The sequence below is a fragment of the Mytilus trossulus genome, chromosome 2 (assembly GCF_036588685.1).
Source record: "Mytilus trossulus isolate FHL-02 chromosome 2, PNRI_Mtr1.1.1.hap1, whole genome shotgun sequence".
NCBI lineage: Eukaryota > Metazoa > Mollusca > Bivalvia > Mytilida > Mytilidae > Mytilus > Mytilus trossulus.
The window spans coordinates 72,849,647-72,868,887 of record NC_086374.1 but is presented as its reverse complement, the minus strand read 5'-3'; the positions used below and the strand labels follow the sequence as shown (position 1 = coordinate 72,868,887).

At 31.3% G+C, this 19,241-nt stretch overlaps 1 protein-coding gene across 1 annotated transcript; it reads left to right on the top strand.

Moving 5' to 3' along the window:
- Nucleotides 1–2,194: 2,194 nt before the first annotated feature.
- Nucleotides 2,195–8,922, top strand: LOC134705388 (uncharacterized). The gene is made up of 2 exons (XM_063564127.1): nt 2,195–2,333; nt 7,287–8,922. Exon 2 carries the CDS (start codon nt 7,308–7,310, stop codon nt 8,589–8,591), a length of 1,284 nt encoding a protein of 427 aa, XP_063420197.1. The 5' UTR covers nt 2,195–2,333; nt 7,287–7,307; the 3' UTR covers nt 8,592–8,922.
- Nucleotides 8,923–19,241: the final 10,319 nt, after the last annotated feature.

Genomic DNA, 19,241 nt, shown 5'->3' with positions numbered 1-19,241 from the left:
GAAACGCGCGTCTGGCGTACTAAATTGTAATCCTGGTACCTTTGTTAACTATTTACATTACTGGGTCGATGCCACTGCTGGTGGACGTTTCGTCCCCGAAGGTATCACAAGCCCAGTAGTCAACACCTCGGTGTTGGCATGAATATCAATAAGGTGGTCATTTTTTATACATTTCCTGTTAACAAAAGTTAACATTTTTCGAAAAACTAAGAATTTTCTTATTCCAGGCATAGATTTCCTTAGCCGTATTTGGCACAACTTTTTGAAATTTTGGATCCTCAATGCTCTTCAACTTTGTAATTGTTTGGCTTTATAAATATTTTGATATGAGCGTCACTGATGAGACTTATGTAGACGAAACGCACGTCTGGCGTACTTAATTGTAATCCTGGTACCTTTGATTACTATTCACAGTTGTTATTGGCTTTGAGCTACATTTTTCTAGGTTTGTTTGAAATTTTGTTATTGGTTAAAAAAAGTTGGATTAACCAGTATTAAAATGAATTTTGTGGATCGAATCAGACAACAACAAATGTTTCAACTTTGCCAATGGCAACCATTATCTAGGGAACTGGTTGAATTGAAGGACACATAAATACGAATTAAATGAGATTGATTTTTTACTTTCAAGTGAATAATTCAAAACCGATGTTTCTCTGCTCATTTTGACAAACTTGAACCAAATTTGTGCTAAAAGCGATTTATTATTTCAAAATTTTACTTGTGTAATCATATTCTATTGTTCATATGTAGCAAGTGCCCATTTAAGAACAATTTGAGACGGCTTACCGAAAACGTTCATGTATATTCTATTCTAATTCTATTCAGATGAAACTTGGAGTTTTATTTGTAAAACATGGAGTTTTTTCACAGTTAGCTTGGTAAGTATGAACTTTTGACCTGTACCAACAGTTTATCTTGTCATCTGTAGGATGGCTAGCAACATCTTTCAGGTATCTTTTTGTTAAAATAATAATACGCTTACGTTAGTTGTTATTGTCTCTTTTGAACGGAATAATTATATCAGTAAATGTGTCTAGATAATATACAAGATTGCTTTATATTCACAAGGTATGATAGTTATTTGATGTATAATGCATGTAAATATTTAAGACTTTGAATGATTTTGAAACCTTCAAATATAAAAGATCAATTTGGGTCTGTTTTGTAGAGTTTTTATAAAAACTCACTTTTCAAACAGTTACAGACTTTTCATTGAGATTTTTTAACTCGAATATGTTAACAGACGTAAATATATTTATTTGCATTATGTCTATTTCTATCTGTGCCGCTCCTTGTTATTTACATAAACGTAACCACAATGTTCAAAAGCATTAAAAATTGACAATTTTCAAAATTCATCAGTAAACTTTAATTAACTTAGATTTGTCAATCTCCAGACTAAGATATATAAAGTTTCATCTGTAAAGTCACAATTTGTTATTGGCAAGTGTATACTCAGTTCTTACAATTCTTAATTTAATCAGTAAATTTATGAAAGCATGTACGTGCATTTGGCATCATCTCCTAAATTTGTTGGATTTTGTTTTGCTAAACGCAGACCTATGTGTATCAGACAAAAGAGTGGATTAATCGGGCTTTTTTAAATTCTTTCTTTAATAGGCAAATAACATATTTTTAATTATAATCTTCAATAGATCAGTTTTGTATTTAAATGAATACTTCAAAACTTCAATTGGAATCATTTCTTGTATGTGATAGTTTATAGGAAGTTCGTCTGAACCTCTACATGATAAATAAGATGAACTGATCAAAGAGACACAAATTACTGTACAATTGTTTCAATGCGCTTTTTTTCAGAAAGAAAATGGTGTTTTTTTTGTAATAAATACTTATTAAACATATTTCCCCCCGATATGGAAAACGGAAAATTACTTTGCAATATACTAAAACATATCCCCCTCCCCCTAATTAACATGCATACATAAAAATGTATAATAACCTACTTTCGAGCAATAAGAAAGAAAACTATTGGTCCTAGGTTAACCCATTTCTTAGGAAGCCGTGACCTACATCCGATTGTATCATGTCCAATCTAATAGAAAGTTGGTTATTGTAAGATTAAACATATACCAGCTGTTACACTCGTTAAATAGCAATACACATCACAATCAATATTCAATTCAATATATGTTTTGTCAATATTGTTTAAACATTTTTTACATGAATCACACATTCCTAGTTTATTTTAGGCTTTTCTGGGAAAACGTTTTGCAGGAGTATAGGTTATTCCGAAACACAAACTTATATTGTTACTGGAAAGTAATTGGACACTTATATTGAAAGAGGTATTGCACATCAAATGCGATAAGGTAGGCACTTTAATGATGACTAAGCACGAAATGTAATTGGCACTTGTAAGTTTGACTATTGGTTTATTTTGAAACCAATACAACATTTTAAAATAATATGAAAATCATTTGCACTTTTGGAACTAAAGTTGTTTGTTATCTAGTTTGTCTCGTACATCACGAATGTTCTTCAGTATGTCTCATTTCATTTCGTTGCTAAAATTCCTTTCAATATGAAGTTAAGCAATGAAAACTGTTGCATTTATACAAAATTGAAGAGAAGGAACATAATGTATATATTTTGAAAATCCCAATATGAGGGTTTGGATGGGTTTTTACAGAAAACAGAGATTTTTTTAAAATCAAAATAGTTATAATTTATGATAATGGGGTGCTAAAATAAAAGTATCAGAGAATAATGGGCAAACAATTTAAAGATGTGAACAGTCATATAATACCTAAAGAATTATGAAATAAAGGCTCATCATGCAGAACCTAGCTTCTATATGCACATGACAAAGTTAATGTGAAGGAATATTGGGGTTTATTTTATACATATTCTTAACATCAAGCTGTCTGTCAATACGGATAACAAAATTCACATCCAAAAGTTGACTTGGTTGATATGATAGTAATGCTATATCTATATTTCAATGTATTTTGGAGGATGTATATCCCTACCCTTTTGTTCCCAATGGACGAATAAAAAAATATGTCTTATCTACATAGATATCTATCTCTGCATCAGTAACGAAACCACTTGTCGATTAAAAAATAGGATATTGGTCAGAATTCATTAGTTCGATGTTTGACGAAATTGACAATTTAATTTCTGAGCCATCAGTTTATGTCTTAACCAAAAAACTTGTTTGTAGCTCTTTAATGTTTTATGAACTTAACTTTCAAACCATTTGGTCTTATATGTGTCTGATGAAGATGTATTTGTTCTTGCGCACTGACATAGGCTGATATTACCACTACCAGATTGGTTCCACTGATGTTTGTCCCAGTAGTCATATATCTTTGTTATTGAATACTTTTGATGATAAGATTTTTATTGTTTTTGCACAATTCATAAACTATTGCATGCAAATCAATATAGTCACATTGAACTATGGACGATGTTCTATAAATGGGCGTTTTCGTTTTCATGGTCTCTGATATTTTTGTTTGTTGTTTAGCTGCCATAACAGAAGGTCTTGTTTCTAAACATTTAGCTCCCCCTCCCGAAAAAAAACCCGGAGTACAAATGCTTTGCTTGAAACACCAAATCCGATATGTTCATTTGATGACTTTTGAGTCTGATTACGATAATTTCAATAGGACTTTTCATAACAGCAAGGCAGATTCTTTGTCGTATCTAACGAACGCAGATAATACCGGACACGCTTTTCATGTGCACTTTTAAAAATAACTTAAAAACATTGATACCACCACTCTTTAACGTCTTGCAAAAGTCAGAAACGCTTTCAAATAACAAAATGTTATGCAGGACTAAATATCTTTTAGAAACAAAAAACGCTAGTCTGGCCTTTTATGTTGATGAACATCGTTTTTAAGTGAATATTTCATCGACCATTACTCCTCTGACTAATATCAAACATTATCAAATGAGTTCGTTGACGTTTTAAACGCTTTTGTTAAAAAGTAATTGAATACAAGTTATGCACTTTGAGACGATTTACGTAACTACAACCGTTACTGTAACACTTTTCATATCAAGCATTTATAGACTCTTACAGCTGGTTAAAAAAATATATGAAAGTTACAAAGGTTCGTACGTAATCGACTTTAGTAGTATCGTAATGTGTTTTTGACATTTTTGTTACTTAGGGTTGACGACAGACGTTTTATGGTCTTTTTTTTTTAAAATTTTTATTAATTTACCTCTCCCATTTTAACACTTTATTTCAAAAACTCCTGATATGTATTGATCCAAGGCAACGCGGGAGTTGATGCTTAGGGTCCTGTTTCTCAGTGAGAGGGATCTCAATTTTTTTTTTAGTAAAGCCTGACCCTCCCACCATTCATATATTGATTATCGACCCTTTAGTGCCTTGTGTGTACACCATATCTCAACATGCGAGACAATTATATATTGAGTTATTGAAAATACAATAAAAAAATATACGTCTTCTATAGCTTACTTTTTGAACTAAAAAGATAAATTAACTGAAAACGACAAGAAAACACAACTATTTAATAACAATTTTCTCAGATATACTATATCTTTGCCGTATCAAACGACCAATCAAATGGGAGGTATACGATTAAAGTCCTTAATTGTTATTTTAAAAGGTGATATGTACCAGTATTCCGATATAAAAAGTAAAAGCGGCGATTAGAAAAATGACTTAATTTTATTATTATTATTATTATTATTATTACAAAGTTAATCGACTTTGAAACAAATAGCAAAACATTTAAATTATCATGTTGTCTGCATAATCAATTTTTTGAATTAATTAATAATTCTAATGTATTGAAACGTCGCACGCTACTGGTGTTAATTTGGTGAAATCACGGACAAGACACATTCATCTTGTTGATTTTTAAACATAAAAAAGGATATTTTAAAGTGTTGTATATCATTTTAAACCTTTTAAACTCTTCTTTCAGATTATTCCAATTTTGTTTATGTAACAGACCATTTTCATTAATTAAAACTCATTTAAACCTTTATTTTTCAAAATGATTTCCTTGTCCCGCGTTACACTTTTAGTTTGGTGAAATTCTGAATACCGTAAAAAACATTTTTTTTTTACCAAACGATATAAAAGTTTGTCTAGAACAAGCAATTCATAAGTGGGCGATGATGTAATGTCGATTTTTCACTCTCGAAAAGACGGATATTAAAAAAAAGGGATCAAGATGATACAAATTATGTGTCCCATGCACGATAGGTTTCCATAATTTTTTTTAAATTGTCCCAAAAAGAGATTTCCAGAGCAATCCCCATGTCGAAAGTAAATAATTCTTATACTTGTATTTTGTACAAAGATCACACTTTCGTCTCATGCAATAATAAGGAATTTTAAAAAAAAAAAATTTTTATTCGAGTTGATTAGCAATGTCCGACATTTTGTCCCCTTCAAACCAAATTAAACGTAGGGTTACGTTTTCTGTTTTTTTCATGATGTTTAATTAATATAGTGCCATTCGCTATTATAAAAAAATTTATAATGGATAAAAGTACAAAAAAATATCTCTATTTTGATATTAAATACCCATAACTCAAATCTAATATACGAGATATCAGATAGAACTAAAATGTCCGATACAATGTCCACATATACGATTTTGACGTTATTTAATCAGATATGCTCCTAACGTTCCGTCTAATTGTCATGATTGCGGTTTTCACAGACGATTTGGAATACGGCTATTTTATTTTGTTGCTTAATAAGAAAACTTTAAAATTATTATTTTATGTTGAAGCTTACCGATTCATAAAGCAGGGGTGGGGAGAGAGATTTCCTCGCGGAACTGAAGTGTTTTCCGGACTATAATAGTCGGATCCGCTATAATATAAATTAATAGCAAAAAAACCCAGCTATAATAATTGTTCTCGTTAATTCCCTTGCATATATTTGTGCAGAACTGTCATGCTAGATATGCCGTAGTCCTTTCGCCTTGACATTCTGGAGTGCAAAAATGAATGCATTCGCAGTGCATAGTTTATCCATAAAAATAAAGAAATCGATTGCCTTTATAATTAAATGGTTTCAACTCAAGTTTCTTTTTTCTTTTTAATTTGTAAATAAAACTAAAGCTTTAGATCTGTTATCTAAGAAAAAAAAATTATCATTTCTTAGCCAAAAAAAATCAATCCTTTAAAATTTATTGTAAAAAGCCATCTGAACAACATGCAATCCAACGTTTTTATTTTGTCTTACGTCTTTCAGTGTGCAACGTTAGGTGACACCAGTATCGCAAATATCATCAATTAATGACGTCAGTTTAACGACGTTGCCGTCAATTTGTTTCACAAAAAGAAAGCTAATTCTTATATTTGTGTTAAGCCTTATTAATATTTAAAAGTACATTCACATAATAATTCACATATTACGATTATCATTATCAATGGCAAAAGATATATACATGATTATATAACATGCAATATAATTATCATATTAATTGATTTTATAGTGATCTAAGACGAAAACATTTCTCTTCCTTTGCTTTTTTTCCCTGCTGAACAGCTTGGTTCATTTATAGTCACCCTGACCTTCATACGTATAATATAGATTCTAGCAATCTATCGAGTGTGATATTTTCTTTTGAATAGATGACTATATCCAAACAAATAAAATCCTTCTTTACGAATGATATACATGGTGACCTTTTTCGAGATGTCACAATAGGCCACTTAAAAAACATGATAATTTGATAATTTGACGTCATAATTAAATTTTGACCAACGAAGGATTGAGATATAACAAAACACACATTAAATAAAAAAAAAATATCAACAGGTCAGAAAAAACATGAGATTTATATGGTAAGTTCAATTACATTCATTTTGCTAGCTGAATATTTCTACGTCTCATTAATATCAATGAATTGGCCTATGATAAAACTTTGTAACCATATTTTTTTTTAATGATTAGACCTATGTTAATGCCACTGGCACTTAACATTCTTTCAATATTAAAACAAATTGGACAATGTACAAAAATAGTGTTTCTATTTGTATATAAAGTTCATGTATATAAAAAAGAGGTTTTTTTCATATATGTGGACACCATTTTCTTCCAATAACCCATATTTTATTGATATTGGCAGAACCTCAAGTGTAAATGCTTTGTTAATCTGTTCATGAACTAAAGAACCAGAGTTTAAGCGTTCTTTTATTGCCACCAGATTAAACACATCCTTTCCACAGTGCAACTTTGCAATTTCCTATGTTTTTACACGATTTACTTGCATACTTTTTTTTATACACAAATCCATGTTTTCCTTCTTTGTTTGTAGGTATGACATCCCTCAGTTGTGATGACGTCAAACAAGACGAACCCACCACATGTAATTTATCCGTTGACAGGGATATCTGAATCAGAGAGGGATAAATATCTTCTCATCGCTACATTTCTCAGTGTTTTAATTATATTTGGAGTTCTAGTTGCTATAATGCATCGAAAGTGTCGGGAAACCTTATCTAAAACAAAATCATGGGTTATTTCAAAAACTGTTCGACACCGACCCAACATCAACAGAAATAATGCAAGATTGGGTGCAATTGAGATGAGTTTCAGAGATCCGTCAAGTCCTGTGTTCAGCAAAGAGATTAATCCGCCTCTCATGTTCTATCTAGGAAGCAGTGAGGAATCTCAGTCTGGAAGAACGAGAAAATCGAGGGGTCAGCGCAGTTCAGGAACTGATCAAGATTCTGGAATTTCAATAATTTCTAGCTGTCCGAATATTCCAATGTGTTCATTATCTAATCAATGTGTTTGTTTTGACAAAGACTTAAATGACAATGTGTCTGTTAGTTATGATCTTCCTATCATTTCACAGGAGTCAGTAAGCTTGGTACGAGTTTTGGCGCCAGAAACCAAGGGTAAAGCAAGTCCGAAAATCACAAATGACGATAGAAATGATGGCAAGCGGCCACAACTTCGTAGGAGTTCTACGGTTATTGATAAAATGAATTACTTGCAAGGTTATATGCCTTCATCAAGAGATGATGACTATACAGTGATAACGTTAACAGATGACTCAGAACCAGATAATCTTTCGCCAGATATTTTACTTAATAAGTTTAAATATAACGATACTATACATTTACAGGAGAAAGGAAAGCGTTCAAAACACTTAAGTGGTGTTGATAACCCGGCGTTTTACTTACAGAATAAAATTCTTTCGAAGTCTCTATCTGATATAAGAGCAAGTGAAGACGAAAGAATTATGCAAAAGTCTACACTTTCAAATGGGTCTACACGTCACACTGGTAAAAAGGACAAACATTCGTATGAAAATGTAGTTCACATAGCTGAAGTTCACGCACCTCTGAAAATGAATCGATGTAGTAATATGTATAAAAAGAGTGAGCCTACAATGCCCAATAAACGCCCAACTGCGTATAGAACGTATAATATCAAAACAATAGATAAAGAAAGTCAGGAACTATACAAAAGGGTAATGCGTGAACGAATTCACGACATAATACATTCAGATTCTTCAGCATCGTCAGTGAAAAGTGATCAAACATTTATCCGAAGTAATCGTAAAAAGAAACGGAAGACATTAAAATCTGCTTCTTCCACTAATGTTCTGTGATATAATATGGAAAACTTCCATTTGTATTTTTGATATTATTTTACGTTTTGTTTCGATGGAGATTTCCAAAGTGATATACCAGTTGCTCTTGTTTAATTCGAATATCCATAAATACTCTTTAAGACAATTATTATACTGACAATCAAACAAATTGCCTATTCAACAGGAGAAGTAGCATTTGAATTTCACAAGTTATGCAAACTAAAGATAAACTTGCACCCTACCATCATTCGGGTGGATGTTAGTATTATCAAAGTTAGCTTTGAATTATTGATGTAATTGAGGGCGCTGGCGCCATGTTGTTGACTATGAAAATAAAAATTTAAGTTTATATGCTTATTTTGACAGGTTTATATTATGCAATAAGGTCATGAATATTCAAATACCGTAGGAAATCTGCGCATCATCCTATTGGCGATTGTTAGAAGCATAGGAAGAACATATTGGTATCTTTTTTGAATAAAAAATATTGACTAATCAATGGCAAACAATAGAAAAAATAGAATAAAATGTAAGTTGGTTCCACATGAATACTGTTTTAATCATCAACCCAATTTACCGCGTTTCAACTGTTTGCAACTTTTCAGCAAATGTCACTCAAATTATTTATCTGAGTCAACTATGATCACAAAACATGCGTGTACTGTATCTATGATCAGCAGAAAATGAAAACATTGACTCATCAATTTATTCAGATATATATCAACACATTGATCGATCTAACTAAAATACACATCTGTCATCTATTAAATATAACTTACATATTCAAAAGACGTCATCAAAAATCTTTTTATCGACCTAAGCTAAAACATGACAATATTATTAATTGACACATGTCACGATATCAAAATTAAGAACTCGGTGTTGCGAGTCAAAAAGTAAAGGAACAGCATAATATAATGACATAGACGATAATAATAATAGTACAGTATTGAAATGTGTGATAAAACTGAAGTTCAAAGATATACAATGAAAGATAAAACACGAACTTTCTTGCTTAGATATTCATTTTCTAAAAACCAGTTCTATATCACAAATGAAATCATAATTTACCGGATTTTTTTGTGTTTACGCTTTCAAACGGAGTGTTTATTTTAAAACTCGTTCGCTATATCAAAATAATGATAGAAAAAGTACAAAGTTGACGAGCAATAACGACACAAAAGATGCAAGTTAAATGTATTTAAATATGTGTTTGTGAGTATCCTGAATGAAAAATGATCTAGAATGTTCTTCAGTGTGTTTTTGCTAATGATGTCAAGTCTGAACCTAGGTCGTTGTTCAACATAGGTGTGTTGAACCGAACATTTTAAGGTTAACGGCTATTTCACAACAGTTATATTCACTAAGAAAACATCTTTGAACTCATAATACAAAGGACTTCGATTTTCTACTTCATCATAGCAATTATTCACCTATGATTTTAGCGTAATAAGACATTTATCAATCAGTCTTTACTTTTATTGGAAAAATGAACCAAAAGACCTGCATTTGATTAAAATAAAAAAATAATAAAAAATACTGTGTATAAACTTAAACTAAATATAACGATCTAGAAAAATTAAATGCAAACCTTAACAGTAACATGAGTAATAAGCAACGTCTTTATAAATTTTGGATGTGTTATTTCACCCCTCAGAAAAGTGGCTGACTTGCCGTTGTTTGATGTTCAAATTTGAGTATGTCGTATATCCTTAATTGATAGCATACATTTATATAACTACCACAGTCAGAAATGATATTGTTATTTTATACTACACATGCTATACATGAAGTTACAATTGTCTACGATGTGTTGATCGTGTACTGGGGTATTCAAAAGATTCATTAAGGACTATGTACCTTTCTGTAGTGCTAAACCTTTAGTAAGTTTATAGAGAATCTATAGCATATTCTCTTTGACAAATGATTCATTCACTCAGGCGTATGTGTCTGATTATAAACATTACATTTGTAATATGATAAAACTTTGGTATTCTATACACGAAGAGCTATATAACATGAAAGGATGTAAAAACAAAATAAACAAATAAATCTAAGGTAAACAGAGATATACCCTTTGTCTAGAATTTGTTCATTTGGTACTGACGCATTTAAAAGATTCCTTTAAATCGTATATTTTCAGGCACTAATGAATCATTCATTCGCTCAGGTGTGTATTTCTTGTTTGTAAATGGTACATATGTAATATGATAAAAAAGTATTGTTTTGAATACGTGAAAAGCAATATAACATGAAAAGATATGAAAAGACATAGACAGACAACTACATATAAGGTCAACCAATAGAAAAGACCCCAAGATGATTGTATTGTTACTGATGTGATGATATTAAACGTTAGTTTATATTTATTGTAGAAAAAAGTGACTTAAGCATGTTTAGAATAAAAAAACAAATGCTTTTTTCCATGATTAATTTTAATTGTTCCGATCTTATATTCTATCTATATTGTTTTTATAATGTCAATGTGAAGTAACCAATAAGGTGTCTTATTTTGTTTTTATGACGTGTTTTACTTGATATATTTCACCCACCCACTCATTTCCGATCAGATTTTATACAACAAGTTGCCAACAAATCATTTAAAGGGGCATTTGCTGCTAACAGATTTTCACCGATTTGTCTCCAATCACATATTTGATTTATTACATAATACAACGAATATCCAAATTATAAATATAAATAAGTCGGGAATACGACAGTCGTCATCAATTAATCTTTTTCTATGTATATTTGAGTTTGTGTCTGTTGCAATTCAGTGTTTCTGTAGTTTCATTGTTTTCATCTTCTCGATTCTAGTTTGTGACCCAAATTTTTTTCGCCTAATAAGTTTATAACCATTAAACATCGGTATACTAGTGTTACCTATATCTATTAATGATCGAATACACAAAAAGTCATATTTTTCTACAATTGGGTTCCTGAACATGTCTTGTCTGACATAGAAAATAAACACTATCCTTAATTTAGACAATATTTAATTCGAAAAATCCTCAAACACATTTCAATAAAAATGTGTAATGACATGATCAAATACTACCAATACAACACACATAATTTTGTATAATTATGAGGAGTGACAGGGGCTTGCATATGATGATCTGAAAAAGAAAGTAATTGATTGCAACAAATACAAGTGAATTAAATTCTCTGTTCAAAAATGTAAACATACTGATGATTCATATTTTTTGTGCTGACTTATTATTGCGAGTGGTAAGCATTACACAAAATTGGAAAATTATTACTTCTATTTCTGGAAATGAAGAATCCAAATAGTGCTACCAAAATTGATAACACTAGTTTTTATTTTATTAAACTTTTAGTCTCCTGCTTTTTTAAGAGAATACAAAAATAAAGTCATTCAGACAGATTTGTCAAACAAAATTGTTAATGAACGACAATTATCAGTTTATTTTGTAGTGATGCCAATCATGGCTAATGATCCTCGCTCACCCGTTACGTATCTGCCTCAGTGATATACTATTAGTACTATAAAGAGAGACAAATATACCAAATGGGCATTAAAACACAAGTCGATTTTTATTTATAACGCAATGGCTGGAAAAAAAGACAAAATAATATGAAGACACGAAACCAAATATTAAGCAGTACGACCCTCATAAACATTTTTAGGCTGATTTCATGTACTTTAGATAGGTAAGCAGACCCTGATTTATTTGTGTCAATTGTTTAAAATAGGTATCTCTCATCAGTGCATATCATGGGCAGACTGAAAAGTAAAGGTATTCACCTTGATTTTTTCCCTGTTGGTAGACAGACAAAATCGTGGATAACTTCCTGGTTTAGAATACTGACCCCTTTCACATCTTATATCTTAATTATTACGAATTACTAGTACTTAATTTCGTGAACTTAGATGTTAATCAATTAATTCTAAAACTAAGCATGTCTTACTTCGTTAATCTATTTTGATTGAAGTTTTTCTGCTTTGTTTGAAAATTGTGATTGCAATTAATCTGCCAATAACATGAACGGTACCAATTTTCCTACACCAGATGAGCATTTCGACAATACTTGTCTCTTCAGTGATGCTCGTGGCCAAAATATTTGAAATCCAAAGCTTATATAAAAGATGAAGAGCTATAACCCAAAAGGTCCAAAAAGTATAGCCAAATCCGTGAAAGGAATAATAATTTTAATAACACAAACAATCCGTTTTTTCATGCCAGGACCGAAGTACTGGCTACTGGGTTGGTGATGCCATCGGGGACTAACAGTCTAACTTAGATTGCCGATATTGGCAAATAAAGTATTTCAATGGATTGTTCATGTTTATGTTTTATTCCTTGAATAATTGTTTGCTTTTTTTTTTTAAATTGCTATGGAATTGGACGCCAAAGAGACTAAGAGCTGCTCCATCAAATTGTGTTTTACAAATATAAGAATAACGGTGTCGATTTAAAAATATTGAATTATTTATTAAATAAATTTAGCTTTCCAAAATTAGGACTGAACAATTCATATTTGTACAGCCAGACCAACGACCTTTTGTTTATATAACTATAACATTTGATAATATTGGGCATCAATTTATCCGTAATTGGATAAACCCTTTTAATAAAAGATGTAATTCAATGTCGCTTCAAAAGAACTACATTTGTTACAGATAGGTCAATATCGATATTTCAAAGTCAATCATGTTTTTCGAAATGGAGAAAAATTGACCCTTCAAGTAACTTGTTTACTTGTTCAGACATTTGCAATTATTGCTGTCGGATGATAGGCCAGGTAAGCAAATGAGATATACCATGATAAATATCTTTGAAACTTTAAATTCAAATGCATTTTTTTTTCTTCATTTTAATGCTTTTAAATTTTAGTATTTCATAGGACCTTCCAAATTTGTTTTTATTCGAGTGCAAATAACGAGTCTTCAAGTTGAGACGCGCGTTTAACTCTAATACATAAATATACAAAAGTGAGAATTCGGATGCTTTTAATAACAAATATTTGCCCCCCAAAAAACGTAACATCAAAACCAAAACTTATAGAATTGACCAAAATTACCAATGGGACAATAACATCAAAAATCAGAAACGAAAGTTGGTTCATAAATTTGTACGTTTATTTATCATAGCCTTTGTTTTATACATTAAGCGGATGCAGATCATATGATGTCAGGAAAAAATACGAGATAAAAGAATTGATGGATTAATACTATAGCCATGTTAATTTCGGTACGTTGATTAATTATCTTTTCTGTTTTATATTTATAAGATACCAAAATTACTTGGTAGTCAGTGCTTTGTTCAGGCAATTCCCAACACGGCCAACATGTTATGTGTTTGCATGTCGCATGGCAGGAGCTTGCATATCAATGGTTGTAGTGTGTTGCAGTATACATTTGTTTTTCGTTCATTGTGTTGTACACAAATCAAACTGTTAGTTTCTTGTTGTCATTCAGAGGTATTGGCTAAAAATGAAAAAGACAAACAGAAAAACAATGGTACACATGACACAACAAAGAAAACTAAAGAATAAACAACACGAACCCTACCAAAAACTTGGGGTGATCTCAGGTGCTCCGGAAGGGTTTAGCAGATCCTGCTCCACATGTGGCACCCGTCGTGTTGCTTATGTGATTACAAATCCGGTAAATAGTCTCATTCGGTAGGTCACATTCATGAAAGGGGGGGATTGTAGTTACGACGTAAGGAACATATCCGATATCATTTGTGAAACGGTTATTCCATAGCGGTCAACCAACTCGTGATGGCGTCCGTAAAATTTACGAAGGGATGATTTCAACTTCACCATTTGGAACTCTTGGTTTAATAGCTTCCTTGTGAGTAGTAACCCTCTATCAAGAAAATCATGATAGGAAATGCAAGCACGGGAATATCGTATCAATTGGGAGATATATACCCCGTATGCAGGTGCTGCTGGAATGTTGCTACTTAGAAATGTAAAGTTCACAATTGGAATGCTGAAATCATCTCTTTTGTCGTAAAGTTTTGTTTTCAACCGACCCTAATTGTCAATTTTTAGATGTAAGGCGAGATATGAAGCCGACTTAACTGTATCTGTAGTATCCTTTATCTCCAATTCGATGGGATGACAATGCGCTGTTGTGTTTTGTTGATTGTTGAAGTTAACTCGTTAAGCTATAGCTCTTTAACTCTAAGTCATTAGGTTTATGGTGATGAGTTTAATTTGTCATAATACATGTTTTTATGTTTATAATTTATAATCAAATATTTTATCTTTCCTTTTTTGCTTTATTTTTAAAATTAAATACGAAACAAGTTATTGATTTTTTGTCAATTAAAGATTTGTGACATGTATATCATTGAAGCGAGACATAGCGACATTATATCCTGTCGTCGATGATGTCTATGACAAGGTTGCGTCGATGGTTAGTTTTTAAGATTGCAAAAACGTTGTCAAACCTAAAACAATTTTATGAACGGGGCCATGAATGAAGTATAATTTTGATTTGTTAATCGTTTTTACAGAATTTAAGACTTATCTTTATCTCTTACAACGTAAGTCCATTTATCTTTATAGTTCATTGTGACATAGAAAAAAATATCAAATTGACTTACATTCATTGTACACCAAGAAACAAAAAGTAGGAAAATAATACAAAAAACAGTTAAAAAATGTATTCATGGTAATGTCATTACTCTTATTGTTTGTAGTCTATAACATATGTTTTAGGTTTACTGGGCTTTCTTATGGATGTTAATCCACAGATTAATAAAAGGTAATGAAATTTTTTTAATTATTTTATATTTCGAATTTTTCACGACTCAATGCGTTATGTCAGATAAAAGTTGTAATTGTGTAAATTTAGATGATAAATATTTTGGCCTTTGAGCATAACAAAAATTAATTAGAAAGCATTCCACATATCTTTATATTTACCTCCTTCAAGCTTACCAATTCAAAATAAATAACCATTGCTTCTGAATCTATTATAAAAAATGAAACTGATAAATAAGTCGTAAATAATAGGAAATTAACAAATATTAAATTTATTAACATGTGGAATGTGGTGCATTTACATATAATCTAATTTTGGATGTAACACGTCTTCTGATTCGCTTACGTTGTTTTGTTTATCAGCTTATAGACATTATTTTGTAATGTGACTGTGACGACATTTTTTCATGGTTTACTCCCGTTAAAAATGGAAATTAGAATTACATTATAAGAAATGACTGAAATATTTTTTCTGTCTATTCGAAATAACTTAAAAAAATGTATTGCACACTTTAAAATAATTTTTTGATTTTACTGCTTAATAGACAGAAAAAATATTACAGTCATTTCTTAATGAACTTAATATGCCTTACGTCAAGTAAATATACCAAAAAAATCTTTTCGCCCCTAACGAACACAAGGGCTACCCATGAATTATTGTTTTTCATATTTTCTTATATAAACAACCCCAACAACGGATAATCCCCGTTCTGCAACTTCACTGTTGGCAGGATTCTAGTCTTTGTGTATACACATAGTGTATTACTTGTTACAGCCAAATGACTAACCTAATAACGATTACAGTTCAGCTCGCAACCAAGCTAGCCGAATATATTACTGTTATTTACACACTCATGTCATTTTGATGTTATTACACGTTTGGTTCAATTTTGTAGCATACATTGTTATCATTATTGTCTTAATGTATACGTATGTGGTAGCTTCGTCTTACCTACCGTTACTTTAAAGAGACTAATATCTTGGACAACTTTAATCCTTTATCCTTTCAATTTAGGGGTTGTTACAAGGCACCTATTGATAAACTTGAAGTTCCGGAGCGCTCATTTAAATTGGTTTCCAAGATTTATCTCGTAAATATCAATGATCAAATCACGTAACGTTAGTAAACACATTATTGCTTTTAAATATGAAGGACTCGGAGGTGTGATAGGGACGCTGCAGTGCGATGGTCACTCTGAAGTGCGATGGTCCACGCCGAAGTACGATGGTTCTTTCGCTGAAGTGCGATGGTTTTGTGTATGACGTTTGAATAATTTGACCTTTTCTAAAAATACAACATGATTTCGCAGGCAGGGGAATATGAATTTGTAGATGAAGGTTTCATGATAACAAGGGAAAGTAAGGTTAAAAGAAAGACACAAAAGATTCAAGTCCCAAACAGTTTTAACCATAACATGTTGAAGTTACAAAAATATGTTTAAACATTTAAGGAAGCAAAGCGGCAGAAAGATGAATTTGGCTGCAATGGGTTAACAAGTATTCTAAATTATGACGTAGACTTTTTGTACGATAAAAACAGTATACTAATGTAAATATTAATCATAATAGATGAAGGTTTCATGTTAACTCTTGTGTGCTTAAAGGAGAATTGGAGAATTCGAAAATTAGATTTAAACAAAAATTAAAGTCTTTGGTTTGATAAAAAAAAAGTTGAAACGTCTTTTAATTAAGAGGATACTGAGCAGCTACGTTTGTCAAATCTTAATGGTGTTATTTTATTTTAACAACTGATGAACATTTTGCTTTTATTCAACCACCATCGCACTTCAGCGTAACCACCATCGCACTTCAACGTAACCACCATCGCACTTCAGCGTTTTAACGTCACAATATAACAATCGCCCTTCAGCGTAGACCATCGCACTTCAGCGTGACCGCAGCGGTTCGGAGTACCATCGCGGTTCCGAGTCCTACAAATGTATGTGACAGAAAAATGGTATTGCTTGTTACATGAAGTGCTAGGACCCCATTTGATATTTATATATGGGATCAATGAACTGATATGGAATTAACTGACTCCATAACTATAGTAGGTTATCCCTTACACAGTTAACTGATAATCTTAATATGTGGTATTTAGACTGGTGGCTTTACAAATTGATCATGTCTTCATTCTAAAGACATCCTTCCATTTAACTATATAAAAGAAATGCCTATAACATCAACTATACAATGTGTTTAATGAATTAATTTTAATAGTTCATTATCCATTGTCTATAATACGACATATTTCATTGGACGTAAATCTTACGAATGTATGAACAGATTTAAGCACAATAATTATTTATCTTCTTCCCAAATAAGAATTGACCTTTTAATCTATATTTACATGGTTTTTGGTGTCTAAGATAAATATTTACATTAAATCTCTTTTCAAATGCTTGTGAATATTGGAATTCCACCATTGAAATTGCAGAAATAAATATAAAAATAATCAGGAATTGTGTATAAAATAAAATTGAGAATGGAAATGGGGAATGTGTCAAAGAGACAACAACCCGACCGTAGAACAAAAACAACAACAGAAGGTCACCAACAGGTCTTCAATGTAGCTAGAAATTCCCGCACCCGGAGGCGTCCTTCAGCTGCCCCCTAAACAAATATATATTAGTTCAGTCATAATGAACGCCAAACTAATTTCCAAATTGTACACAGGAAACTAAAATTAAAATAATACAAAACTAACAAAGGTCAGAGGCTCCTGACTTGGGACAGGCACAAAAACGCGGCGGGGTTAAACATGTTTGTATAGTTTGGTAAATCGATATTGCTGGTCCTCATCTTGTATTCATTCAGACTTAAATGGACTTTTATTTTATTTTTGTATTATGTTTTCAATTTTAAATTGAATAAGCTTTGAGCTTCTGTGAAGATACATTGACTGTCGAAATGTACATCTGCTGCAGTATAATTGATGCTATTAATGTTATTCCATCACCTAACAACACTTCTTTACATTGCCATATAAAATATCATTTTTTTTTTTATCTTAATTCTGTTTTGTTGTTTTTATAGTGCAATCACGTTCTGTCTTTTCAATTAATAAAATGACATGGAAGAACGCGTATGAATTCTGTGAATCAGAGAGTGAACAAATGGTGTATTCGACAAATGCAATGAATGAAGTAGTGGAACTTGAACATCTTCCATGGCTTTACAGTGAATACAATATTAGGTACGATTCTTTTACTTCATTAACACAATTTGATTGTAATAAAACATATGATTAAAATCTCTTTTTCATTGAGCCAAATGGGCCTTTCATAATCCCGTTATCCTGTTTTTAATATTGACAGTTCATAATGATAAATTATATAGTAATTCAGAGTATTTAAAATCATTGACTACCACTTCTTCGATTCATTTTCTGATTTGTGTGTTGGTTATTTTTTTTGGCCCTCTAGTTGTCTGTTTTACTAAACAGATATCTTTCAAATAAATTACAACTTGCTTCTCTCATTTCATTAAGTTTAAGGACGTTGTTATTCCGAGTTATAGACAACGATACGGTTTTGTTGATGCATATAATTGCTAACATCCAATCAATTTGAACTTCGGTAGATAGTTCTTTCAGCTTCAAGCATATCATATCTGTGTATTTTGACATTGTTAGGTTTAGGAATTTTTGTCAGATGTTAGAATTCTTAGTTTTTTTTTTACGTACAATGCTTTTGCCCAATAACTCTCACTTTTCTTTTCATAGAAGATTTCAATAGTTCTTATAAGGTCATCACAAAATCAAAGCACATTCTTCTCTAGAGATTTGAGACCATAATAATGTCAATGCTAAAGATAAGGTAATATAAGGAAATAATAACAATACATTTTATCCTTTTTCCTCGTCATAAAGCAAATCAAGTAAGCCAAATAGGAGTATCAATGTTTTAGATACTTTTATTTCTT

Coding starts and splice junctions, on each gene's coding strand:
- LOC134705388 (XM_063564127.1), top strand. CDS start 7,308: ATGACGTCAAACAAGACGAACCCACCACATGTAATTTATCCGTTGACA.